At 40.5% G+C, this 23,553-nt stretch overlaps 1 protein-coding gene across 14 annotated transcripts in view; it reads right to left on the bottom strand.

The window, feature by feature from the left end:
* Positions 1 to 1,837: 1,837 nt before the first annotated feature.
* The window catches only part of RALGPS1 (Ral GEF with PH domain and SH3 binding motif 1), a 120,276-nt gene continuing 98,560 nt past the window's right edge, over positions 1,838 to 23,553 (bottom strand). For 12 of the 14 annotated variants that reach the window (XM_055721428.1, XM_055721440.1, XM_055721427.1 and 9 more), the window contains 10 exons: positions 20,637 to 20,705; positions 12,946 to 13,072; positions 12,074 to 12,225; positions 10,873 to 10,924; positions 10,503 to 10,583; positions 8,508 to 8,613; positions 7,607 to 7,699; positions 7,327 to 7,432; positions 6,251 to 6,342; positions 1,838 to 5,470 (listed from right to left, as the gene is read on the bottom strand). In XM_055721428.1, coding sequence (XP_055577403.1) covers positions 5,441 to 5,470; positions 6,251 to 6,342; positions 7,327 to 7,432; positions 7,607 to 7,699; positions 8,508 to 8,613; positions 10,503 to 10,583; positions 10,873 to 10,924; positions 12,074 to 12,225; positions 12,946 to 13,072; positions 20,637 to 20,705 — 908 coding nt within the window. In that variant the 3' untranslated portion in view covers positions 1,838 to 5,440. Of the gene's footprint in view, positions 5,471 to 6,250; positions 6,343 to 7,326; positions 7,433 to 7,606; positions 7,700 to 8,507; positions 8,614 to 10,502; positions 10,584 to 10,872; positions 10,925 to 12,073; positions 12,226 to 12,945; positions 13,073 to 19,498; positions 20,306 to 20,636; positions 20,706 to 23,553 lie in introns of those variants that run through there. The other 2 variants (XM_055721439.1, XM_055721441.1) reach the window with 2 other exon arrangements.

Below are 23,553 nucleotides of genomic sequence, written 5' to 3' on the forward strand. Positions count from 1 at the left end.
GGTCCCTCTGAATGGCATCCCATCCCTCAGGCATGTCAACTGCACCACTCAGCTTGGTGCCATCTGCAAATCTGCTGAGGGTGCACTCAAACCCACCAATGTCACTGATGAAGATATTAAACAGTACTGGTCTCAATACAGACCCCTGAGGGACACCATTCGTCACTGATCTCCACCTGGACATTGAGCCATTGACCACTACTCTCTGGATGCGACCATCCAGCCAATTCCTTATCTACTGGATAGTCCATCTATCACATCCACCTCTCCAATTTAGAGAGAAGGGTGCTGGGCAGGGGGGTGGGGGTTGCGGCAGTATCAAAGGCCTTACAGAAATCCAGGTAAGATGACATCTGTAAGTTCTGACCTTGTCCACTGATGTAGTCGCTCCATCATGGAAGGCCACTAGGTTGGTAAGGCAAGACTTTCTCTTGATGAAGCTGTGTTGCCTGCCCCAAATCACCTCCCTGTCCTCCATGTGCCTAGCATAGCTTCCAGGAGGCCGTGTTCCATGATCTTCCCAGCCACAGAGGCGAGGCTGACAGGTCGCTAGTTCCCAGGGTCCTCCTTTCTACCCTTTTTTAAAATGGGTGCAATGTTTCCCTTTTTCCAGTCTCTGGGGACTTCACCTGATTGCCATGACTATTCAAATACCATGAAGAGTGGCCTGGCAACTACATCAGCCAACTCCCTCAGGACTCTGGGTTGTACCTCATCACATCCCAACTTACGTATGTTCAGGTTCCTCAGGTGGTCTTGAACTCCTCTTACAGTGGGAGAGGCCTTTGCCCCCCCAGTCCCTGCCATGAGGTCCACCCACTCGAGAGGTGTGGGAAGAGGGCTTGCCAGTGAAGACTGAGACCGAAGAGTTGTTGAGTACTTCAGCCTTCTCCCTGTCAGCTGTTACAGGTTTGGCAGTTACGCTCATTGCAGGGGTACACTTTCTTTGACCTTCCTTTTCTGGCTGACATACCTGTGTAGCTTCTTTTGCGTCCCCTGCCAAGTCCAGCTCCAGCCATGCCTTGGCCTCCTGACCCCATCACTACACAACTGGGCAACATCCCTATACTCTTCCCAGCATACTCGTCCCTGCTTCCACTGCCTGTGCACTTCCTTCTTGCCTTCATCTCGATTCATCCACGCTAGTCCCTTGCCTTCCTTTCCAGATTTCTTACACATGGAGATCAAGAGAAAAATGATACATACAGAGGAGAAATTATCAAAGATGATGGGCACCCGTCAATATTTCCATGATCGTTTCCAAGAGAAAGTTCTGCTGGACCTCTGATTGCTAGGCTATCCCTTGTCAGCTGTGCTCAGTGTTTCAAGGTTCTCAGTGAACCTTGATTTCATTACTGAAATCAGAAAGAAAATTTTGGATTTTAATAACAGAAGATATTATTATACACACCTACACTGATATACTGTGTAACGAAGGGCAGATCATTTTATTAGTGGATGAAGTGGTTTTTTTCCTATTGATTTCAGTGGGTGGAGCTGGGAATCCAAGTGTGTAAATAAAGTTTAATTCTAAGTGCAAAGAATTCACCTTGTTACTCAAGTCAACATGCAAGTTTGGCAGCAATAAACTGCATTTCTTAGGAAAACAATAGGATAGGTTCATCTCTACTTCTTTGGACTTTCCAAATCCCACTTGAAAGAACTGCAGGTTTGGAGGTTTTTCAATTTTCTGTTAGAAATTTGGATTCTGTTGTATTTATACTATTAAATGGCTAAACATTGTGCAATAAAGTCTGTTCAACTGTATTACCATTCATTCACAAATAAAACATGCTTGCTGCCTTTGAGCTAAAACGTTCCTTCTATACCTCTACTATTCTTTTTCAGAATATTTTATTGTTAACAGTATACATACTCTGCACATTTTTAAATTTACAACCAAATGCAATTGCTGTTGAAGTAAACAAACTTTTTTTTTTTACATTAAAGTATTTAATTAGTGAAACAATCATTATCAATGTAACAAACTGAAAAATACAGCAACTCGATACAAGACTGAGGTAACAAAATACTTTGCCAAAAACCTAGATTCCAACACCAGGGTTATTATGGGTGAGACAGTTCACAAGAATTATAGAAAGAATCCTTACACAAATGGCATGCAGTGGACTGCTGGAAAATACAGCCAAAAATAGTGCAACAGTTTTCACACAAAACAAACCAAAATGTTGAGATTGATTTACATTATAATGTGACAAATAAGTTGCAATTTGAAAACTACCTTCTTTGCCTCATTTTAGTGCTATTTGGAAAAAAAACATGCATTTTGGCACTGAATTACATGAAAATTGCACATTAATAAATTTATAAAATTGCCTACATACGTTTTATATCTTCACAACTCTGAAAGTAGTACTTTCAAGATAATGTTTATTTTTACACAACTATTGCAGTTATTCTCTTTGATGGATGAGAACTTGTATGGTTTGTGATACTTTTGTAAAAATGCTGTATTAATCAGTACTGATATGCAATATGTTGCATTTCAACAGCAGCTTTCAATTCACCTTGAGAGTACCAGATGACAAGCAAATGGTACCAAATGACAGTATGAAACCCCAAATCAGCAGCTACAAACTGTTTAATACTTAAACTCATTTAAAATTGGTTTAAGATATTTTAGTAATATTCTTACACTGCTGTAATTCTGATTTTTTTTACATAGTGCAGCCATTTCACAACTGTGCTATGCTGAAAAGATGTTCACCTGACTATTGTGTAAAACTATTATTCGCTATGTTGAGGATTGAGTAGGATTGAAGGGTTTAATTTCTGCACAGATTAATCCTCTGACAGTGACAAATGACATTGCCTTTCATTCATGCCACATTGTTCTGGGGCTCATCATGGTTTCTGGCAAAGACACTTCCTTTCTAGTTGGGAATCCGTTTTTCAAGCAAGTGAAAACTGACCCTTTTGTAACTTCTCCAATAGACTCTGTGGCTTGCAATTTTGAGTAAAAGTATATTTTTGAAGGCTAGAACACTCTACATCTTGTCCATACAGTAACATATATGAGACCCTTAAACTCTAAAAGCCATTAAATTCTGAGTACGTACAGGCTCATTCTGTCACCACTGAACCAGTCAGCAATTACTGTTCTTTCCGAGGGAGGCTTGTTAAACGTAGCCCAAAGTTGTTACAACATCCATTACTTTATCTCAATTGCAAGATGCTGGAAAAAATGTCATGAGTCCTCATTAGTGTTCACTTCCACTACATCACATGAGAAATGAGTAAGTAGTTACATGCCTCTAATATACGTACATTTCATGCCAATAAATATTCCGTTTCAATTTTAGCTTATAGTTAAGACAGATCAGGTGAATCCCTTTTAAGGAGAAAGGGCTGCTAATAAAGTAATAAGCTTTAAAAAAACCTCTTGACTTCAACAGTTCGGTTTCGCTTAGCGTGTCATCATTTTGGTCACCATTCTGCATGTGGTTCAAACCCTTCAAATGCTAATAACACACAATACGCATGGTCACAGGTGGCATATTCATTAAAATGGCAGTCCACGCAACACTTGCATCTTCATAAATAATCTCCTAATTAACCACAAAAGTCCACAGGTACAGAATAATTCAAATTGTATCATATTCTAACAGTCTGAAGTAATTTACTGGTGACAGGATTTTACTTCATTCATTGTCTCTAATGGCACTGCATGCTCTGCCCTCCCAGATACTGATATTTTTCCTAGTTCAAAGCTGTCTTACCTTAGCAAAAAAGGAGAAAAAAAGGTATAAATGTATTTTGCATTACACTCTTTTCACAGAACTCCCGAGCTATCAAAGAAGTTTTCTCAACTTTACAAACACTTTCACATGTCCCAGGATCTAAATGCATTTGCTGTCAGGAACCGGTTTTCTTGAAAAGCTGGTATGTATTAGGCTTCATTCTCAGGTTTGTAACATGAACACTTTAAATAACACAAAGGTTACAGATTACCTACATTTAACAATATGAGTATTTTTTTTGTTGTCATAAGAGAAGTTTCAGTATCAAAAATTAAAAAATCATGTAAGTCCACAGAATAAATACTCCTAATGCCAGGCAGCTTGTTCTAATACAGGCTTTGTTCAATTAAACTGACTTCCATTTTTCTCATAGTTTGTCACCTAAAGGCTGGCTTGCAAATTTATCCTCTGTGCAATCTTAGGAAACTCAGAAGAAGCTTTTGGATGAGTTCTGAATACTGATGCCTTACGGCAAAAGAGTTTCAAACAGAAAAAGTGCCAAACTTAGCATGGCAACAGAAAAAAAACCCCAACCACAGGGGCACTAGGGCACAGCAGGGACACAGCTATGGATGTGGAGAGAGTTCTTTCAGATGAGAAGGCTTAGTTACATTCTTTTTTGTTGTTGTTGTTTTCTGGACACTGGTGTGGAAGATTCTTTGTACTGGCTCCACTGTCAGACAGTCTTCCCTAGCTCTCATTGCCACCATCATCTCACAATAGCAGCACCATGTGCCGGCACTGTATGTCATAAGTTGTGTCATGTACTGGAGTTGAGTGGAGCCGAGTCACCCGCAGACAGAACAGAAACAACAATACAGAATCACCCTGAGGAGCCAGGGCACGCGATACGTAATACCCGATTACCTGCTTCCATGTACCGGGGGATTTAAGATGAACAACATTCAGACTGAATTAAAAACCAAACTTGTAAGCAACTATGCCACTGGTAAAGAGAATGAAAGATGACCTTTAGCACAAAACAAATTTAAACAGCCTTAAATCCATTGTCAGGCCATTCCTGAGTAACAACTGAGCAAAAAGAAAACCAACTGTCCTGTGCCAAAATACATTTTTCCCAAATAGCTCAAATGTGAACAGCAGAATTGTCCAGAGATTTGATACAAAATCTGAGGCAGCCACTTCGCCAAGCAACTCAGTGCACTTAGATTATAAAAATGTTGTTCCACAATTTTCTATTCTAGTTGACACTTTGCAGCAAGTTAACACTGTCAATCATTCTGTGCATTAGAAAGAACTGAAACCCAACATGGGCCAAATATTCTTCAGTCACACAAAGCAGCTTAACAGTAAAAAGAACCGTTTAAAAAAGAATAGGCAGAAGATATGATGCTCAGTTTGTGGTCAAACATCAGTTCCTGGCAGTCTCTGACCACAAAAGGTTGAGGGCTCTGGAATCCTGCAGGAGTCAGTATTAATCTTCTGTCCATTTAACCTTCTGCTTTCACTCAGGGCATGAGACTACATCTGGTCCTAAGGACAACATTCACTTTCTGCTTTTAAAAGCTGTGTCAGAATCACTTTCAAGTTACGTAGGAAAGTGCTGAAATATTTGTGGCTGGCTCATGTCAGAAAAAACATTCTCCTCTTCCTCCTCAGAGAACAATAGCTTGTTTCTTCAGTTTGGCACTTGAAGTCGCACCAGGTAGGAGAGCAAATTATTCGAATGACATTAGATTAGCAGGTACCTGGAAGAGAATTTCAATTATCCAGCAGCATAATGCTCCTGAGCCTATTATGGCATTGGGAAACTGCAAGGTTACCAAAGGCTAATAATTTATTATCCAATGTGACGAGTGGAATCGGTCCCCAACAGACGTGAAAAAGTGCTAACCCCATAAATGACAGGAAAGATAAAGACTCAAATGATTTTCCTATTCATGGACCAAACCCAGCCAAAGTATTCTAAGATGTCATCAGTATGCAGTGGGGGGTGGGGGATGTGTGTGTAAAGAAGATTCTCAAGCTGCATCCTGTTTTAGGTCCTATATGGATGAGCATCCTATTAATTTAACCTCTGGAAATCCTTTTAAGAATGAACCTTTTCCTCAAGAGAAGAATGAGACTGCTATGTAAAGGACACTTTTTTTATAGGACACTCTTCAGTGGCACTTACAGATTCCTCCAGTCATCCGAGGAAATGTTAGCATGTTTGCTTTCTTTATCCATGAGAAAGCCCCTTCTGAAGTAGAGATGGGGTTACCTCACTTGAGGCAGTGAGTGCAAAGGTTATATGCTGTTAAGGGAACCAAACCTAAATCTGCACAAAACCTGATTTGGTGGGAATTCTGTAGCTTTAAGTATTTTTTATTTCTCCTATTGGAAAGCTTGATCAATGTACAAAATGAGAAGTTACATCTGTCCCCACAGGATATGTGTGCACACAGATTGAAAAGAGTTATCTTTTCTAGTAAGGATTTTCTGGAAAATATAATAAAGTGGGTAGAAGTTAAGTTTCACAGCCTTACCTGAGGCTTGTTGCTTTTGCATGCATCATCCAAATGCTTATGCCACAATATTGCATGAAACCTTGAACCGGTCTGGAACTTGTAAACATTGCCTGCAAAAATAAAATCAAAAGCTCTAAATTTGCAGACAGACATGTAGTTTCAAGGGATTCTAATTTCTGTGCAGAAGCCAAAATCCTGAAGTAAGCTGTTAATCTGCACCTCAAATGGTCAAACAGGACATTGCTCATATAATAGAGACCATGTGAAGCATGTTATCCAGCAGTCCTTGGGCGAAGGCAGTATGGGAACATACGTGGCCTGTGAAACTACGAGGGGTGTGCAGGCAGAGAGGCCAAACTACAGCCTGAATTTCTTTTACTCCTAACCACAGTTAGGAGTTGTGGTTACTGCCAAACTTCATATGAACATTTTTTGGTATTTGTGAACTCAGTTTTCTTCAACGGCCTATTGCAAGTTCCCTCTGTGACCCGTTATTTTGTAAATTGTTTCTTGCAATCTTTGTGCATTTTAGTCAACACCCAAGAGATGCACTTTGCACAGTAGATGCAAACGCATGTCCAGCACCAAAGCTGAAAATGTGAAAAGTGAAGGAAGCCTCAAAAAACTTCATGTAACTACTCAAAGTGCAAAATAACTCTGGTGGCTTTCTGATCTTTTGAAGTTTTTGAAGTTTAATCAAGGGATGTTTGAAGGATTTTTGTAATATTTTAATTGGTCTCAGTGTAAGTGACATGGACCAACTTTAAGAAAGCTGTTCAGAAACCTGGAGATCAGGGTATGTGCACACATGGACATGCCACAATCTCATACTGGTTCGGCAGTTTCTGCAAAACTTACCAGTAACCGTCAAGATACAGCAATACCTCTGTAGGCAGCACAGAAGCACTACGACATATTGTAGAAGTGTGTTCATTTGTACCCTCCCTTGAAAATACTACATTGAAAATCTTCCTCTTCAGTCTTTTAAATGAGTGCCGCTGCAAGTTCTATAATCTACAAACTCATTAACAGAGATTAATCTACCTCCTGTCACAGAAATATAATGCAGACAATGTCCATCCTGCAACATCTACCTTTGTCAGGGTTATTTAGCTGGAAAATATCAGGATGCTCAGGGTCGTCAGGCAGTGCCACCATCCAGCCCACAATGGAGACTTTTTTACCAGGTGTAGATTTATACTGGAAGAGACAGACAAGTCAGTCACAGCTGAGACTGTAGTAGGAATCGACTTTTGATTATAAAAGTTGTACAGGCATATGGCTTAGCCTGGAACAGCAAGCACACTTTGAACACCCTTCCAGATCTGCTTACACATACACAATTTTTGTTTATAGAATAAATTCAAAGCTTACATGTTTTCTTTCGGTGCCTCTTAAAGATTTTGCTCCAAAGTACAGAAGAGTTGATCCTGAAAGCATAACCCAGTATCTAGTCCACGAGGAGAGCTGAATCAGAAAGGAAAAAAAATTAGGAAAAACTTTGCTTATCTCTGACAGTTCAAAAATCTATTCACAAACAAGTCCAACAGCTACCGAAGTTAATTTCAGAAGCAAGGGAGAGTTAGGTAAGGAGTATCTCCTGGTATAAATCAGCCTGGCTACCTAAATTTGGATGGATGGCTGTGAATACAATCCATCTCGTGTATCTCATGAAAATATCAGGACTGATTGCTTCACAGCAACATAGTGTGCTGCCTTCTGCTGGACAGATCTTAGACTTCACGCTTGATCGGTAACATTTACTGAGAGGACATCTCTGCAATTCTTAGATCTTTTAGCACTGAACAGTAGGGTTGCACATAAAAAATAGTAACTCTTCAGAAAACAAAAAATTACCAAATGCATAGGACTGGAACCACGTGAAACCTGTGAATTTAGGTTAAGTATGAATTACTGTGACCTTTATGCTATGGGTGGATGCCCTGCAGCCTTCCCATTTCACCACAATACTAAAATTGCTGCCCTCACAGAAATGCATACTGATTTACAGAGCTGCTTTACTCTTGCTCTGCTGTCACAATCTAGAGTCATTACTTGCAAATGCAGGGAGAAGCAAAACTGCTGTAGATCAAATGACATACAAAAGTTACAAACTTGTTAGAACAGTTAAAACTCTGAACAGAAAATAATTTTAAAATTGATAATAACAAGGAATATTGCTTTGCATGGTGTAAAGCTGCAGGTTTGATCTAATCCTGCAAATCAGAAGAGCCACTACTGAATTAGAATTACAGGAAGAATTAGAATCACTTACAGTAGGTTTCTTGCCCTCTTTGAGCAATGTTTTTCTTCTTAATGGCCCTTCCATGGTAATGACTCCTGTGGAACTACCTAATGTGCAGCTGCAGGCCCCTGTTGGGCTGGAAAGACAAAACATTGCTGTATTTGAACAGAAAAATAAGGACAAGAAGCGAGCAATATAATTTAGCTCCAAATACATTTTTCCTGCGTTCCCTTGTATCATCTGACACTTGACTGTATATGTATATGTATATGTATTTTTCCAGACCTGCACAGCAAATAGGAACCAGGATCCTTGAAAAATAGCAAATCAACAAAAGGTTCCATTCCAGGGGCTGAGACATGTAAAAATAAACCAAAACACAACACATTTTGAGGCTCAAAGTCAAAGGGAAAACAAGCAATTTTCTGTTTTATTTTGGTTAAATTACAGAAATGATCTGGATTTCTGGAAACTGACAGCTTAAAATTTTGGCACTAAGAACTCCCACAAATGTAATTTTATCTTATTATAAACTTTAGCTATCAAAAAATAATGTAAGAAACTACCTTGGCTAAATGGAAAGAAGTTGAGAAAACTTTGTAACAACGTCAAATAATTTACTGCACAGCAATTAAAATATTTTTTCCTTTCCCAGGACGAACATAGAGCTTCCCACATACAACAGTGAAAAGGTGCTACAACTGAAAGAACCCATATACAGGCTAAGTTTGAAATGTAAACAGCCATTAATAACATAGCAACCAAAGACTGACTGGTAAGTAATGATATATTAGAATTATCTGCTCTCTTCATGGCCACGTGACCACAGCCCTGATATTCCTGTAAAGGCCAATGTAATCTCCCAGAGCCAACTAAATCATGTCTAATAATGAATACAAGGAAAAGGACATCTGTATGATCTACGACTCACTATTCTGTCTATGAACAAGTATGACGGTGTCATACAAACACAAGCTGGTTAAAGTGACATACACAGCCACACCACCTGTGCAAGAACAGCACTCCAAGTTGGCAGGTGCATCCCCTTGGATTACATGGAATTGCCTTATCTGTGCTAATGTGTATTGTTGCCAACTCTAGTTTTCTGACAGAAGTAGTAGAAGATTCCAGAAAAGGAAGAATGAACACAAGCATTAGATTTACTTGATGGTGGATTAACACAAGAAATGTATTTTAAGGAATAATTCTTCTTTGTAGATGTAATAGGTTTTTCACGTTATCTTCTTACATTTTATATTTCTAGCTTGTATACACTTTTGAAACAAATCTACCGTGGACATGTTAAGGGAGTATCTTCCAGAAGCAGGTATAATAGCTGAAATACTGTTCCAATATTTATTTCTTTACTTATTTATAATGTATGTAGTTTTGTTCCTGTCTAACTTCTAACTCATGCTGCTATCAGATGTTACTAGCTCATTATATCAACATTTCTACACTACCTGAAGCAAACTAATTTATATGTAATAAAAACTGACTGGATTTAAACTCCAACTAAATCTCAGTATTTGCAGAATACTGTTTTCAGGGCCCTATTTTCTTTACGGTTTGTATATACTTCTCCACTTCCCACTACCGCTATAGCTCTGTGACACAAACAGACGTTATGGGTAGCTGTCCTGCAAATCTGGAAATAAATTGTGAGAAAGGGTCAGGAAGGTATACTTCTGGTATCATTATTTGCCATAGAAGGCAAAGGTGGCCTTTGTGACAAACCTGCTTCTGTAATGTCCTAAAACCCGGAAGGAAGCGCTAGTGTTCTGCAATGTGGAAAACCAGATATAGTTTGTTAAATCAATAGCTAAACTGAGTTTCATCTGAATGGGCCACACCCCTGCTTTAGCACGAACAGTAATTTTTACAAGCAGGAGGGGAAGACTCCCACCAGCTGATACCGCCGTACAAGGATACTTCTGGACACAAAAGGCGTTATGCTAGGAAAGTGCAGAGACCTAAATGGAGGTTTAGCACCATACACTGAGCAAGGCAGACCCTGAACTGTACCTGTAGACACAGCTTCGACTCCTAGGAGAATTCCGGATCGGTACCCTCCAGTTAGGCCCCAGCGTGGCATATAAACGACCCCTGTTTGTGAATGCAAATATCTGATGAGGGAAATTCTAGTCTGAGACTTCAACAGTTACGGTTTGGTAAGCATGACAGAGATAGTTCCCAATCTTTTTAGGTCCACAGAAAGAAAAAGCACAGTAACTTTACACTGCTTTGTTTCAAAATGTTTGCCATTTTTTCCTACTGATCAGTAATTTGATAAAAATAACTACTGATTTAAGGCTTACCTGTGTTAGGGATAATTTGTGAATTTCTTAGCTAAGTCTGTAAAGTGCTCAGTGAGTGCACATGAAGACTAACTCACCTTTCAAGCCCTGATGGCAGCTCCTCACTAAATTCTGAGCTTTCACTGCTATCTAGAAAAAAAAAAAAAAAAAGAGTAGTACAGAGAAGGAGTAAGAAAACCACCCAAGAGAAAATATAAAGCCAATGTATGTGGATCATCAGAATGATCTTTATATAGTACCATGGAAATTGCTTACTCAAATCATGTTTCATAGTTGAAGTCTTCAGAGTTCATAGTAAAATCTGAAGTTGGAAGAGGCTTACATGAGCCTTCCCATTTATAATATCTGACTGATGAACGAAGTCATTGTCACCGCTGTGTTTAAATACCAGACATCTACATGTTACTTTAATTTTCATTATGCTGCTTTTCCTTTAAAAGCTGACAACTTCAGGAACACAAAATACAGTTACTTTGGATGACAAGATTTCTACCACAAGATCTGTAAGTGGACTGAAGTTATTAGACGTGGTACCACTGTTTGTTTTCAGCACGCAAGCACACCTGTAACAGGGGATGTGCCAGCCGGCTGCTGCTGCTGGGAGCCGTAACAACCAAGGTGATGGTACTGACAGCGATAGTCCCTACTTATCCTCCAAGCCTGTGACCAATCCTCCCTGCTTTCCTGGCACAGCTCTTTAGCTCAGTTTTAATTTGCCCAGGACTGATCTTCTAATGCTCTGCGTAACACAACGAGCTCTGCCTGTATTTTCACAAGTTCAGAGATCATCTCAGTGTCAAACCCTTCCCGGCCAAGCACTCTGCCACCTTCACAGTCCATTTCCTACTCTAGAAACAGCCTGAGCTGCGCGGAAAGTGCCTTCTCCTGCTCAGAACACAGATTCTCGATCACTTTGGTTTTATTATAATTATTTTGTTAATTACAATACCATAAAGTAATTGCCGTCCTGTTTCACACGTTCATTTCATCTCTCTTTTCAAGTCCCGGAGAGCGCAGCCAAGAGGTTTTCGCAACCCCTAAGCGACACCGTTCAAGCCGCAGTGTCCCCCGTGCGGAGGCAGCCGGCCGGACACGCACCCCGGGTCAGCGGCGCTCCTTCCCCCGGCGAGCGCCCCGGACGCCGCGTCCCACGCGGGGCGCCCCCGCAGCCCCCAGCCCGCAGCCCCCAGCCCCCGGGCAGGCGGCGGGGGCCCGGGGCCGGTACCTGCGCGGCCGCCCCCACGGCTGTGCCCCGGCGCGCGCTGCCCGCCCACCTACCTACGGAGAGGCCGTTGGCGAGCGGTGCGCGGTGCGGGGGGCCGCGGGCCGGGCTGTGGGCCTCCAGCACGCTGTCATCCAGGAGGTGGCGCGGCTTCTCCGAGGGGAACGTGGCGCTTTTGCTCTCCACGACGCTGAGCTGGCACATCATGCTGGGACGGGAGAGAACGCAGCCCCCTGCCGTCACCCCAGGCCCCCGCCCGGCCCCGGCCCCGGCCCCAGCGGCGCGTTACTCGGCGGCAGGCGGCAGCCCCGCTCCCCGCGCTCCCCGCGCCCCCGGCCCCGCTCCGCACGCGCCCGCCCGGGGCGGTGGTACAACAGCGCGCGCTGGGCGCCCCTCACCCAGCTGCACCCGCGCATCAACGCGCCGCCAGCCGCCTTCTCCCCGACCCGTTAACTGTGCAATGCGGTGGGTGCTGCGGCCCCACCGGGGAGCGGGTGCGCTCACTTAGCTGGGCACATGGCAGAGGAACGTTTTCTAATCCTCATTACCCGGGTAAAACAGCGCAAACGGGCACAGCTTTCCTGAGTACGGTGTGCCAAGCAGCTAGTAAGTCTCCTTAGTTGCATTAGCAAGATGTTTAAAAAGCAAAAGAAAAAAAAAAAAAAAAAATCAGTTACGCACACCAGGCACAGACAGACCAAAGTGGATACACAGCTTTCAAGAACTGCCAGCGCCTGGCACTAGCAGAGAACGGTGTCAGCAAAAATAAGAAAGTGTCAGGAGAAAACCTTGAGAACACCCAGTGCAGTCGGAAGCACTCTCGCAATACAAGAAACGGAAGAGACAAACACCAGAGTGCTCTCTGCTGCTATCTTAAACCTTTGTGATGCACGAAATCGCCCAGCGTGAGACAGCCTGGAGTACCCACTTGTTTCCCAGGCTGTGACTCTTCCTGTGCCTTGGTACAGGAGGTGTAGGTAGGCTGGCTGCTACGGAGGCATCAGGACATGTGGGTCTCCTGCTGAATTTCATAATTGCTGACACGTCAGACGGACCTAAAAGACAAGAGACCATTTAACATTGAACTGATGCAAAACCCAGAAATGTCACGGGCCTCTGTGTTTAGCCACCGATTAAAAGGAATTGTTAGGATAACCAAAAGGCACAATTTCTGAAAAACTGTTTCTTGTGCATTAGGGTTATACCATCCATTTCTGTTACGCATTCATCTCTATATTCTTGAACTGTCTGGAAGTAATTTCTAAAACAGCTTTGCACATACTTTTAACAATGAACTCCTACAAAAAGTCTTGGCACCCTTGCAACAGCTGGATGTGCCAAAGTGTAACATGCAGAGCCATGAAGTCGGTTTGTACTTCGGGTGTGAGCAGGAATGCTCACACATGTTTTGAATTTTGTTCACAACTCTGTGTTGTAAATAAACTGTAAACAGTCTGCTCACACTGACTCACAGCTTGAGCATGTAAGAGAAAGCAGGGGCTTTTCATGTATCTAATGGCCAGACAGATGCATTACTTCTCAATCATCTATGAGCTCTAGAGATGTCTAACTGCAATTATCCCTCCTCTCATTTTACAGATTTTATGAGGCCTCACAGAAAACATGGACAAGCTGTTCTTTTTCCAGTTCCTTGATGCTGTTTGCAAAAGGCCGGCATTGAACTTTGCAATACAGTGGAGAACAACATAGCCTATTGTCATCCACAGCGAATGCAAGACTATGCTCGGCTTCACAATAAACAGTTGAGATTTCACTTTTAAACATTTAGTTGTGACACTGGTGCTTGTGAAAGAAGTGGGAACAGTGGTCATGAAAGTGTCATCTGCCCTGTATCTACCTCCAGACTTGGTAAAGCCCAGGCAGCAGCGAAACAGACTTCTCCCTGTATCACAGGAACCACTTCTTGGAGGCTCTAGCGACCTTAGCTTTGCCAGCTTCTGGCCTTTAACCTAAAACCACTCATTAAGAGATTGACACATCACACACAACTATCACCAGAATCCTTACAAAAGCACTGGGACTCAAACTAGTGATAAACAGAAAAAAACACTAACAAACAAAACCCTCGCATTCCAGGGCACAGTTTGACAAGAGGGTACGAAGGTTCGCTTCTAACAGATGGTTCTGAGAGGGTGGCTGGTGACTGCAACAGGCTCCACAAGGAAGTGTTCACAGCACCAAGCCTGTCAGAGTACAAGGAGCATCTGGAAAATGCTCTTAGTAATATAATTTAGTTTTAGGTAGTCCTCTGAGGAGCAGGGAGTTGGACTTGATGATCCTTATAGGTCCCTTACACATTGAGATATGATTCTACCTGCTATACAGGCTACTCTATCTCTCCCCAAGCACAAAGTTATTAATCAGTTTCTTCTGCCTTGAACAGAGGATTCATGAGACGCAAGAAGAAAAGAGGACAGCCAGTAATGAGCTTGTCCTAGTTAGAGGCAAAAAACACAAGCAGATGAAAGATGCTTTACTGTTAATACCCCCTCTGCAATATAGACTTGTAACAAGTTGTATGAAATAGAGGAGTTAATTCCAAATTATGTGTATTTTTATTTCCCCATAGTCTCATGAATTTCACTAGGAACTGGGTCATGACTAGGAAAAATTGCAAAGGTTTTTCCCTAGCAGGAAGGGAAAAAAAAAATCCCATCCACACAGTGTTCTGAACAGTTGAGCAAACTGTTCATTGTGCTGTTTTGTTAACAATGAAAGGAGCCTCGAGACACGCAGAAAGAGGAAACTGCTTCTAGCAATAGAAAAAGGGGAAATGAGCTTGTTAGAGGAACCTTCAGTCATATCACTCATCAGATCATCAACTGAGTGGGAGAACAAAAAGAGAAAACAGTTACTAACCCTGTTTTCTACCACATTGCTATATACCATCTTATATAGGACAGCATTTTTGCCTGCCTGTCTTCGCTACCATCATGCAATTGAGAATTTGTGAAATGTGACACCACTGGCACAAGTCACTGGCATAATGTGGCTTCAAAGAAGATCTTATGCTTAAAGGCCACATGCAGGTTTTTTTTTTTAAATAACAGTAAAATGTACTTTTAATCATGACTTGATTCAGAGTAACCAGAACCATACACCTGGGAGGTCGGAAGAGGGCTCAGTACAATGTTCTGCTGCATTTTCAATTAAAATTTTGCATTTGGTCTATAAGATGATGTCGGAAGCTTTTCCCCTAAAGACAATAGGGTCCATCTTCCTCTACTCTGTGGAGTCTAAGCACAAGAATATAAAAAGTATGAATCTGAGCAAAACCAGGTGGTGACTAAAAACTGTTTGAATTTGTACTTCACCATTAGGTCTGAAAACATTTTCTGTTGCATTACTAGCAAGAACATACATTCTCTGAAGTCTTTTACTACAAGTTTTGATTATGAATTCTTAAAATTTCTGCAGAGACAAACCAAATGCATCCAGAAGTTTCAGAAATGATCACAAGCTCTTTTACTTGAAAACCTCCAGCCCTTCTGACTAACTACGTTCACAAAAGGTGCTCTCTACGTGTTTTATTTGTATTGCCTTTCCATCAGATATTTTTCAACTTGCAAGCAGTAAAATACTTAGGACTAGTGAGGTGTTTACTACCTGCTAAGAAGCTTTTTAAAATATATTGGAACTGAGACCCAGTAAGAAGACAGTGGCAGCTGAAAGGGAATTTCCCTGAAAGTTATGAGCATATATCAGCAAGAGTTTAGTCTGGAACTCAGCACAAACTTCAGTGTTCAGGCGGCCACTCTGAGGTTACCATCACACCTTGCAGTGCATTAAGTCACTACTTGTCCCTTCGTTTGGCTGCAGGCTTGGTTCAGTTTTCCGTTGCTTCCTGTCATGTCATTCTGCTCGCTCTTTCTGTGCCAGTTCTCAACCCTGACTTACAGTAAGTTCCTTTAAGTGGATGACCTCATAGTTCCCTGAGAGCTACTGAAGCATTTTGTTTAACAAACTGTTGAAACTACAGCCTGTGAAAGAGCAGCCATCTCAAGGTACAGCCCTAAATGAGTACCAGTATGGGCCAGTGCTTTTTCACACAGAAACTATGCCACATGTTAAAATAACTGTAATACATTAAGAGTTTAAAGGTTTAAATTTCTTACAGTGGAGAGTCACAGAGCTGAAAGCAATAAGACTGATTAATCTGATTCTAAGACAATGTTCATTGAAACAAAGCATGGAGACTGCACCAAAACGACTTTATCCACCAAAAGAACAGCAAAATAACAAGTCTTGTGCTGACACAATCAAGCCATTACGAAATCAAAGCCAGCTGGATTTGACTCCAGGTATTTTAAAGTATTTATAGGTTCAAACATTATTGCTACCACAACCTATAAAAATTAAGAGATGTTGTCTACCAACAAGAACAGTACTTTGAGAGATTTCACTCTACACTCCTTAAGTTTGTTAAAAAAAAACCCTGTAACAAATGATGTAATGCGTCTAAAAGGACAGCCTACCTCAGACCGAAATAAGATTGTAGAATCAGACTTCAGGTTAAAATACTGCCAGGCTAAGGTGAGATGTATGAAGGGTGACAGAATCTGTGGAAATAGGTACAGGAGCCGTACAACATAAGCCAACAGTTCCTGCCTGGATACCTTGCTATTACACGTGGCAATCACAATTGTTTTCACCAGTCCTGTGAAAGGAGGTAATGGACTGACTCCAATTCCTAGTTAGGTGCCTTTAGTGAAGATCCGGATGACAGAGAACAGAGTGCTTTGTGGGGTAAGACCAAGACAGAAATATCAGCTGTGCTGGTGTCACTGGCTGAAGCAGCCATTTTCTGTGTAGTTCTGCATCCTCCTCATTTCCAAGACAAGAGATGAAACTAGATACAGTTTGGCTCTGTTAACTCTGTGCTAAGGTAAAAAGAATCTGAGCTTAAAAACCCTTACACCTGCTCTGCTGCCAAATGTCTATGAAGAAGAACTGGGAAGTTGGGAGTTCTCCTTAGGCAGGACCTGTGCTGCAGGGCACACTCGGTTCAGCAAGGGGTCTGGGGTGCAGAGGGTGTCAGCGTGAGCTACGGGGCACAGGGGAGGTGACCTCATTTCTGTAAAGGGGTAAGAGACAAAAGCGCATGTGCCAAGAACAATGCCAAAGAGGGTAACTGGTGAGATACTGATGAAAACTGCACAGACTGAGGGATGTTTATGGACATACCAGACTGCTGAGCAATTAGCTGGGGAAGCTATGCCTGATACTGCTGATAACAAAATTCCAATATTTAAATTCATTTGAGACCGAGTTATTTTGCCCCTTTTTTTCCAGTAAGTGAAGTCATCTGCTACTGCTAACTCTCCTCTTTACTCTCCTGGCTCCACTCCTAGTGCATACTGTTACCATGATTGCTATTCTGTTATTTTGCCGTTCACGGAGACAAAGCACTCTTAGTAGGATTTTCCAGTCAGCTGGCATGAACAAGGGTTAGTTTGGTTTTCATTATTTCTCAGCATCATTTTCAAGACTATGCTGACATGCACAAAAATAATGTATAAAAATATTTAAACATTATTAAGAATTTGTTTGTGTTGGGGAACGTGAGACAACTTCATCAGAGTAAGCGGAGTGCTGTTCAGAGATCTGCAGCAAGAACATTTGGAAAAGTTTACACATATCCCAAAGGAACTCACTGTTTTTTCCTTTGCATAATTTTTCCATGAATAATCCTTCAAATGTTATAAATGAATGTTACTTTTGCAATCCTTCAGTGGACATGTGAACATTTACAGTCTCCAGAGCTTTTTTTTTTTTTTTTTTAAATTTTTAAAAAAAAGGCAACAGGGTGAAGGAGCTACAGTTCACAATTTTTCTCCACTAAAAATCTAATCTATCGATAAAACAATACTAGGCATCCAAACAAAAAACTGAAGATGAGTTGCATATGATGTTTAAAAACAGAGTGACTTTTCAGGAAGGTAAAACAGCCTCAACTATTTACTATTTTTTGGTGAGCAGCTAAGAAGTACAACTGACACTTACCAGCTCTGTTTCTAAAACTATTTAATAAAGACATTCCAAGCCGCAGACTCTCTAGTTAAATCTTCTCTGTAAAGTTTTACTGTTCTGTTGCCATTGTAACCAAAGTCAGTGGGTGATAATTAAAACTTTCAAATAGAAAGACCTACTTACAAAACACACAATAAAGAACTTAAGAAGAATTCTGTGCAGAGAATCAAGAATGATGCAAAAAAATTAAATCTAGAATGACGGCTATTGTAAAAGCATAGTTTCAATTTTCAGAGTATTGCTTTGTAATTCAGCTAAAGCCTATCAATGCATACAATATGCAAGGGACATATATGTTAGGGCTGCTTCTCAGACGAGAGCAAACTAAGAACAAGAACCAGTCTTTGGTTGCACCTCTCCATGCGCCCCCAAGCCTCCCAAAAGCCCATTAAAAAAGAAAATGTGTTTTGGTCAGACCAACTGAAGCCTGCCTGCCCTCTTCGGGAACAGTATGCAAAGGATTGTGCTGCAGAGGTCAGGAAGATGATTTTGGTTACTGAATGGAAGTACTCTTTTTTTTCTAAAGGACTATGAACTTTTTCCAATACCATGCCCTGGGAGTAAAGGGAACATAAGCAGGATTTTTTACTTCTGCCACATGATCCCTGTTGCTGTAATTAGTGTCCTATTCTAATCTCCGCCTCCACTCTACCTAACAGCAAAAGGTACAGGCACATTCATAAAAAGAAATCTGGAAACCTTATTGTGTAGTGCATTTTCATTATTTATCTTTTTAACCTTAAGGACAATAATTGGTATGGAATATTAGTCTGTTTACTTTGGCAATCAAAAATTTCTAATTCTAGGAGTATCATAGGAAGGAAAAGATCAATTCACTGTTTCATTCTAGACTTTATATTTTTAATCTTCCCCAAATCCTCATTCTCTTTTTTTTTTTTTTTTTTTTTATTTAAGAAGAGTATGTTAAGTCTAGGAAAACATTCAGTAGAAATCATGATTAAGACTGCTGCAAAAAAACTGCCCAGCTTTGCTGCACTGCCCTTTCCCCCTCTAAAGTCTTCTTTCACTGACAGTCCAAAGGAACCACAATTTTCTCAAATGCCTTCTACTTCCCTAAAGCACGTCCTGCTGTTTACATTTTCCTTCGAATCATTCCCAGCTTCTTTGGTTTCTATCTTCCACTTCTCCAGCTATAGCTTGTTCTTTTTTTCTTGATTCCCTTCAGATTCTCAATGATCCTTTATTACAGCTTTCAGCAGATTTTCAGGGTAAATGAACAGGTTTGCTTTCCTTAAATAATCAGAAAACAGCTTGAAGAAGTGTAATGCCAAACTTCATTTAGTAATCAAAAAAAGCCACGATACGGACATTTCCTTCCACCCTCAAACTCAACTGATTTGCTTTGCGCAAGTAACCTCCCATCCTAATCTTAAACAAGCAAACAAAAAATGAGAGATTGAGACCCAGAGTACATGGTATTCTTTAGCTTCACTTTACTTCTAGGTTCTATTTTTTAGAACCTATTTTATGTTTACAGGACTACAGAATACAACCATTAGAAGATGTTTCTTCATAGCCTCCTCAAATCTGTAACAAGAAGTTTGGCTCCATTTTTTTTTTTACAAATGCTACCATTTACCAGCGCCAAGAATGCCTGGAACAGATACACAGTGTGTATCATCTCTCTCGATGTAGTCTTTGCTTTATGTTCAAATTTGCATTAATTTAAAGGTTAATTCCAAATGCATGGCTTACAGTGAGGAAATAAACACTGACATGTATGTCAATCTTCTGTAATGTCTATCAATAACAACAATTATGAAAAAGAGAACTTTCAATCACATGGGCATGTTAACTTACAGAATTACTGAATCACAGAATGGTTTCAGTTGGAAGAGACCTTAGAGATCATCTAGTTCCAATACTTTTTCTTCCCATAAATTTAAGTGTAACAGTGAATCATGCTGGGTTGTTACCTCAGGATACTAACATCCCTTAATGGGCCAGTGCAGCTTAGGCAGGTGCAGCTCCATTCACTCTGTCTCCCTTGCTGTTATGAAAAACCTGACTGCATGTGTGAGGAACTAGTTCAATCTTCTTGGACCATTCAATTCTTGCTTACTTTTTTTGCTATGATTGCCAGAAAGGGACCAGTTCAGTGATGTGGACACAGAAGGTAGTCTGTTGATACTCACAGATGAAGCATCAAAATGTACAAAACAGGTCCTAGCAGAGTTTGCCCAGTAGTACTCAATCCAGTATCTCCAAGAGTAGGACTGTGGAAGTATGTTAATAACGTAGTGAAAGATGAAATTACAGTACAGACAAGATCGCAAGTTTAATATAGTTAGCAAGGACAACAGCAAACTAGACAAGGGCACCAGAAACCTGGGGCACTTTTGGCTGCGCCACTCTATCAAGATCAACTAACCATGTCTCTTAACATAGTTCAGATGCACAGCAAGCACACTTGAGTGTATTTCCTTCAAATGCTTCCTGAATGGAAGTGGTACTTTCCATTTCAGGTGTTACTTCTGTGGAATCGCTAATTGTCAGCATTTGTGTTAGTTACACTGCGCGAGTGGAATGTGCAAAACCGGTACTTACACTTCAGCAAAAATGTTGAATTTCTTGCAGCTGGATCAGCAGGGTAAAGCATGAGCTTGGATGACATCCCTGTTGGCAGTGAAGGCATACCCATTGTGAAAGCATAGCTGCAGGGAAACTCTGAAGTTTGGGTTCAACAAAATACATTAACCAATCCTTTAAAAAACCCCACTTTTTGCAGAAATTATTCCAGGTGACTGCTCTGGAGACAAAAAAAACCCCCAAAACCAAACCAGAGCAGAAAAGTCCCTTGTCCTCTGGCTCTTCTATATATTCGTAATATATGCCTTGGGAGTAATGGCTTGGTAGTTAAAATAAGCATCAGTAAACTAGGACATTAAAGAGACTTGCTTGGTAGGAAGTCACAGAAAGCAATAGAAAGTGGTAAAGTTAAAAATCAAGCATGAACGTTCTCTTCCTGATAACTTTATATTTGGTTTGACAGAACAGTCCTCTGCAATTTTGGTGAAGCTTTGGTCTATTAGGAAAAAACACACAGACACTAGTTCTGGATGGATTTAGCGGTTGGTAACAACATGTAAATCCCTCACATTTGTCTGGTATTAATATCTTTCAAAAGTACTCAAATGAGTTGTAAAAATTTGTAGGGAAAGTATCACAGAGGAAGAGACTGGAAATGAATGTAAGTCTGAAACTAAAGAGCAGGGTTTTCTGGATGGTCTGTAAACTTTTGTGACGAAAACTTAATTCTTCCACTTCTACCTTAAGTACAGCGTAAGAAAAGCAGACACTATGGACATGAAGCAATAACCAAGCACTCGCAAAAGGATTAGACAATCCTCATTTCCACAGAATGATTGGCTGCTAAAGCACTTAGCACAAACTATTTATTAGTTGCCAAAGCAACCAGTAAAACAAATGGCAAAATTAAATGTCAAACTCAGTGTTTACATGGAAAATGACGGTGTGGGTTTTGCTTTTTTTCATTCTAAAATGCTGGGACTGCTGTACAGACGTCATCAGTGTAGTATACCTACTTTCAGAGGGTTACAAATGTGTAAATATCCCAGTCTTTCTTCTTCCTGCTTCTACATTTTCTACATTTTTAGGTCCTACATATCAAAAAGCTGAATGGACTCAGCATAGTGGGCTGAATGTTACCCCAACAATAAAAAAGAAAATACACCTATTTCAGACTAATTGCTCCAGACTCCTGACAGAGTGGTAACAAAAAAACTCTGGTCTACTTATTCTCCTCTCAAGAATTATACCAAGACCTACTTGGAAAAAACAAAAAGGAAAAAAAAGGAGGGGGTGAAAGTCCATCTGTGACTATCACACAACGAAACCCCCAGAATAAGGGCTGTCCCACAGCTGAGGCACGGCTGTTGCTAAAAATGATTTTTAAATGCTAACTTCAATGAAGAGGCTTGTTAAAAATCACAGAATCATGAAGACCAGCCTTTCAGTCACTTCGGATTAGGTATGATTTTCTGGATATGGTAATTATTGTGACATTATTTTATCTTTTCATGTTGTCTTCCAGGACAGGATAAACACTGTATTTCAGAGAACAGGTACCCTGTTCTATATTCTGATTAGCACTACACCCTTAACTTTTCAAAATAACATTAAGATGATAAAAGAACACGCATAAAGTTTTCTATACTGAGCTACACTTGGTGTGCAAATCCTAAGGAACTTCAGTTGCTTAGAAGGGTAACTTATTTGCCATATATTACATTGAATATTTTCTTTTGTTCTGGGAAAATGTATTGAGTTATACCTTCCAAAACAATCTTGTCTAATAGCTGTACCATAAATGTACTGGGCATCTCCTAGCCAGCACTGCAGGAACACAGATGTCTTTTACAGCTAATTCAACTGGAAACTGTGAACAGTTAGCATGCTGTAAGCTCTCAGCTACATTCTCTCTCGCAAACTGTAACAATGCAGAATGAACAGACTTAACTTGCTGCCAAGGAAGTCGTGTGAATCACAGAGTTCCTTAAAGCATACAATTTAAAGCTCCTTTTTAAATTCTACTTGCAAGAGACAAGAATCTCTGCAGCATTATGGAAGGCATAAAATCTTCCTGTGAAAGCACTATTCACAATTATATATGCATTTGGTAATTAAATGAGACCATCTTAGCCACTAATACACAAAACATAGCTTGTTGTGAGACATTCACTTTAATCAGATGTCTGCCTCCTGTTTGAATTTACTGGAAAACCAGCTGGCAACCAAACTGGAAAATGGACACATGGTTTTCTCCAGTACTTTGCAAACAGAAACACTGAAGGATTTAACTGTTTTTATTGAGCCACACACTCATAAAGATACTTTAAGGGGAAAAAAAATAAACCCACAATGTCCCTGGCTAGAGTAAACTGTTAATCTTCTTTTGAAAGAGAGAAAACTGAAGTTGGGTAGGAGATAAAGTCATAATGATGGGAAGGAAAATCCACTTCCATCATCAACACAAGTAATTACACTTTAGGACATGAAGACACTATTGTTACCTGCACTCAAATCCATTACAGACTTTGGAATTATTAACAGTGACATCAAGCTTTTTCTCCATATCTGGAAACACACAGCAACCTGTAAGAAGGCAGTATGTCGCGTGCACAACTCAACTAGACTTACTGCTATTAGAAACACATTAACTTTCAGACTATCAGGAGAACTGAACTGATGACTGCACCTACGGGCTATGCCTTAAACGATTGACAGGAACATTAAATTACTGCCTGAACTATTCTGATATCTTCTCTTATCGTTACAGCTTGCTGACTGCAAAGGATTTACTCCTGGCACACAATGGCTAAAGTGGAAATAATCTCAAATTATAATTTGAATTCAAATAAAGTTGACTCAAAATATCTTCAAATGTGCGATTTTAAATTCTTCATGGTCAAATATCTCATTACTGATATCTGAGTATTTTAGC

This window comes from Falco cherrug, chromosome 9, assembly GCF_023634085.1.
Source record: "Falco cherrug isolate bFalChe1 chromosome 9, bFalChe1.pri, whole genome shotgun sequence".
NCBI lineage: Eukaryota > Metazoa > Chordata > Aves > Falconiformes > Falconidae > Falco > Falco cherrug.